We start from the raw sequence: 3973 nt of genomic DNA, 5'->3' as shown, positions 1-3973 counted from the left end.
GTGCGTGCAGGGCGCGTGCACACAAGACACCAGCCGGGAGCCCCCCGCTCCCGGCAAAGATAGACTTGGCAACCCTACTTGTGAGGCCTGGCCCCAAGGCTCCCTTCCTCCCTGAAAGGCTGAAATAGGCCTGGAAAGGGCCCTTCCCTCACCCTTTTACTGACAAAGCCAGTTAGAAGCCCCTGCCCCCCCCCCCAACATTCTAATCTCTCACCGTTGATGCCTGAAGCAGATCCCTGCAGAGACCATTTCAAAAGGTTTTCGGGGGAATTCAGCCGTCCCTGAAGGGATGTTTTTAGTTTTTGGATTTTTCCACAAACCCAGGAAGTCTACTGACTATGTAGGAAAAGCTGTTGGGGGAGACTTGAGTCTCCTGTTGGTGGGAATAAGTATCCGCACGGGGGAAAAAAAACCTCTGGCTAATAGAATAAGGATTAAACAAAGACAATCACTTTGTTGTTGTTCAGTCGCACAGTCGAGTCCGACTCTTCGCAACCCCATGGACCAGCTCCCGCCAGGCCTTCCGGTCTTCTGCCGTCCTCTGAAGTTTGCTCAATTTCAATCACTATGCAGAGCCAAAGGGATGTTTGTGTGTATATATTGAAGCACACAAATAGAAACACTCCAATTGCCAAGTCTATACACATTCAAGTTTTGTACCACATAATATATACTTACAGATTCAAAGTTAGATTGGTTTTTTCTCAGGAAGGAAACACAAGCTTGCCTGACTGCCATATGATGGATCTGGCAAGCATATACCTAAACAAAATTAAAATTCTTTACAAACATGAACTACAAGGCAGCAATTCTATGCATTGATTCTGAGTAAGAAGTCTTAAGAGGGTTAGACTTTGTTACCCTTCCCGCAGCCCAATCCCGCATATAGAAGTAATCTGGAATCTCAGTGGGGCTTACTTCCAAGCAATGCTCCCTTTAAGCTGTGTAGTCCTGTGAGCAAAAATTCTACTTTGTGATCTACTGGCATTAAAGTTGTGAATGAGCGATTTGGCAACTGCATAAACTAGTTTGCTCTGGAACCATCCTTCCTGAGCGGAGACAAAAATGTGAGAGCCAGAGGCTAAAAAACTGTGAACTAGCTCACACTAACTCAGCTTAGAGGGAACACTGCCTCCAAGTAGGCATGTATAGGACCATAGCCTTCATTTGCAAAACATGGTCTTCTATTTTCCTCAGTTTTCTCAGAAAAAGGAACAACCACTGGGCAGAGAAGATAAGAGAAAATAAATTATGCACTATATGTATCACCTGTCCCTTTAGGGAAGCCTATCAGTAAAGAAGAACCCATGTTTCCTTGGCTTAAGGAATCCCCCGTGGTTTAAAAAGCAAAAACGGTAATGAGACCATCTGCTGGAAATGCAGGCCCTTATCCAACTCCTGAAAACACACAATACTTCAGAGCCAACTGGGAGAATAGATGGCCCTGGGCAGCAGGCTTTTCCATGTTTACAGACAGCCCCATCCAACCTAAAACAACTTCTTACCAATAATAACGGGCTTTACAACAGAGCCACCTGCCCAAGGATCAGACCCTGAAACAAATCCAGAGGCCAAGCCTGTCCCCATATCCACTCTGCCAATGCTATTACGGCTTTAATTACACTAGCTACACCACCCTGAGCGTATCTATCAAGTCATCATCCATCCTGTGCAATAGACCATTATGCATCAATAACTCCCTTCTGCTCTTGACATAAGGCAAACAGGGATGCCTTAATGCAAAAGTATCCACAGACATTAAACTGATATACAAAATGGCAATTAATCAGAAGTAAATGTGACAAAAAAGACTATGCTTTGGTACTTAATAACAACTGCAAGAATGGTGTACGCACAATGCTGGAAGCAAGAGAGAATACCAGAAATAGATGAATGGTTACGTAAAGTTCTGTTCATGGCAGAAATGGACAAAATTACGAGAAAATTGAACAACAAAGAAGACCAAGAATTTTTTCGAAGAATGGAATGACTTTAAAATGTATTTAGAGAAAAACTGGGATGTAAAACAAAATTTATTATGTCGAGAACAATATTAAGCTAAAATGTGTTATCTTGAGATATACTGGAGTGAATGAGAAAAAGGGGGACGCATTGCGGGAAGCCACTGGAGGGAGGGGTGGGAAGATAAAAGGTTTTGGTTAAATGGAAAATATTTTGAACATGTTATTACTTCCAAGAAAAATAAAAGTTTTTAACCCAAAAAAAAAAAGCCAGTCACTCCTTCAGCAATGAAACTCCAAAGGGAGATTCCAGTGTGAAAGTGCTAAATCAGAATTAACTAAGAAATCCAATACTGTCTTTCAAGAAATTAAAAGACTTGTGATCCCTCACCATTACAGGCAGTGACCAGTTTTGCAAATGTAGGGAGACTGTCAATTACAGCGCTTATAAAGAGTCTCTGTATTTTCCTTGAATGCTTCTAAATTTTACATAATTACCTCTCACCCTGTACCTAAGTACCCTTTAACCCTGCTGTTTACATTTTCCTCTTTTTTTTGGTTTTTCAGATAGACTGATCTTCCTCACAAGGATCCACACATTGTCGCTGACAAATTGGGCACATGAGTTCCACCTGAGTTCATACTAGAATAAGAGTCTTGTTAAGTCTTTAAGGTGCCACAAGAGCCCCATTTATTTTTGCCATAACAGACTAACACGACTACTGTTCTGGGGAAAGAACACAGCTGTACCCTTTTGCATGCTTACCTGGTAGCAAGCCCCACTGATCTCAGTGAAACATGGGCTGCTTGACTAGAAACTGGCCACTACCTTTCTCCAGTATCTACTAGGCAGCAAATCCCTCTGAAATCAGCAGGACATAGTCAATGCTCCCTCTAAGCTGCGGAGTCTTGCGAGCAAAAATTCTACTTTGAGAGCAGTGTTCCCTCTAAGCTGAGTTAGTGTGAGCTAGCTCACAGTTTTTTAGCCTCCAGCTCACGCATTTCTGTCTCGGCTCAGGAAGGAGCGCTCCAGAGCAAACTAATGTATGCAGCAGCCAAATCGCTCGCTCACGACTTTAATGCCAGGAGCTCACAAAGTAGAATTTTTGCTCACAGGACTCCACACCTTAGAGGGAACATTGTTTGTGAGCTACTGGCATTAAAGTTGTGAGCCAGCGATTTGGCTGCTGCATACATGAGTTTGCTCTGGAGCCCTCCTTCCTGAGCTAAAACAAAAACGTGTGAGCCAGAGGCTAAAAAACTGTGAGCTAGCTCACACTCACTCAGCTTAGAGGACACACTGGACATAGTTCTCACTTAGTTTTGGGTATAGATGAAACCTTTCCCAGTGACCCGTTTCTGCGTTCACCGGAACCCCGTATTAAAAACTATTAACTTTCACTTTCTGCTTAAGAAGAAACGGCGCAGGCAGGCAAAAGGACCTCAACACGGTCCCAAGGTCCCTGCAGAGAAATGTGCCTGGCTGGTAGGAAGCCCCCAGCCCACCCGGGACTTGACTTTTGCACCGCATCGGTTGCCATCCCCTTGACTGAACCCACCTTGGGCACAGGGAGGGAGGATGCAAAGAAGGGGGAAGCGACACCCGCGCGCACTGAGTCTCGCCCTGCCTCAGTGTTACCTGCTCGGACACGGCCCGAAAGAGGCACGAGGCGTCTTTGGCCGTGAGCTTGCGGTAGAGCCCCAGGCTGCCCAGGTACTCGTCCATGGTCACCTCGCTCAGGGACTTCTGCCCAAAGTACTTCTTCCAGCCTTTCTGCATCGTGGGGGAGGGAGGGAGGGGAAGAGAGAGAGAGAAAAGACCCCCCTGCTCGGCCTGGCCCAGAAGGAGCCGCCGCTGCCGCCGCCACCCGGCCAGCGCCTCGAGAGCGCTTCACACCTGGGCGCGCGAGCCTCCGGCTGCGGAGGGGAGGCAGGGCGCAGGCGCGGGCCGAGGGGAGGGGAGGGGAGGCGAGGGGGCGCCGGTTGGGGGCAGCGGCGCCCCGAGGAGGCGG

At 46.8% G+C, this 3973-nt stretch overlaps 1 protein-coding gene across 1 annotated transcript in view; it reads right to left on the bottom strand.

Moving 5' to 3' along the window:
• Positions 1–3973, bottom strand: part of LOC107123373 (putative bifunctional UDP-N-acetylglucosamine transferase and deubiquitinase ALG13) — a 135387-nt gene that overhangs the window by 100477 nt on the left and 30937 nt on the right. The window contains exons 14-15 of the mRNA XM_015426611.1: positions 3601–3850; positions 679–762 (exon numbers count right to left, since the gene is read on the bottom strand). Of these exons, the coding sequence (XP_015282097.1) occupies positions 679–762; positions 3601–3850 (334 nt within the window). The remainder of the gene's footprint in view (positions 1–678; positions 763–3600; positions 3851–3973) is intronic.

Source organism: Gekko japonicus, unplaced genomic scaffold, assembly GCF_001447785.1.
Source record: "Gekko japonicus isolate JY-2015 unplaced genomic scaffold, Gekko_japonicus_V1.1 scaffold1828, whole genome shotgun sequence".
Taxonomy (NCBI): domain Eukaryota; kingdom Metazoa; phylum Chordata; class Lepidosauria; order Squamata; family Gekkonidae; genus Gekko; species Gekko japonicus.
Note: the sequence above shows the minus strand (reverse complement) of the source record. Positions and strands in the feature narration are given on the sequence as shown.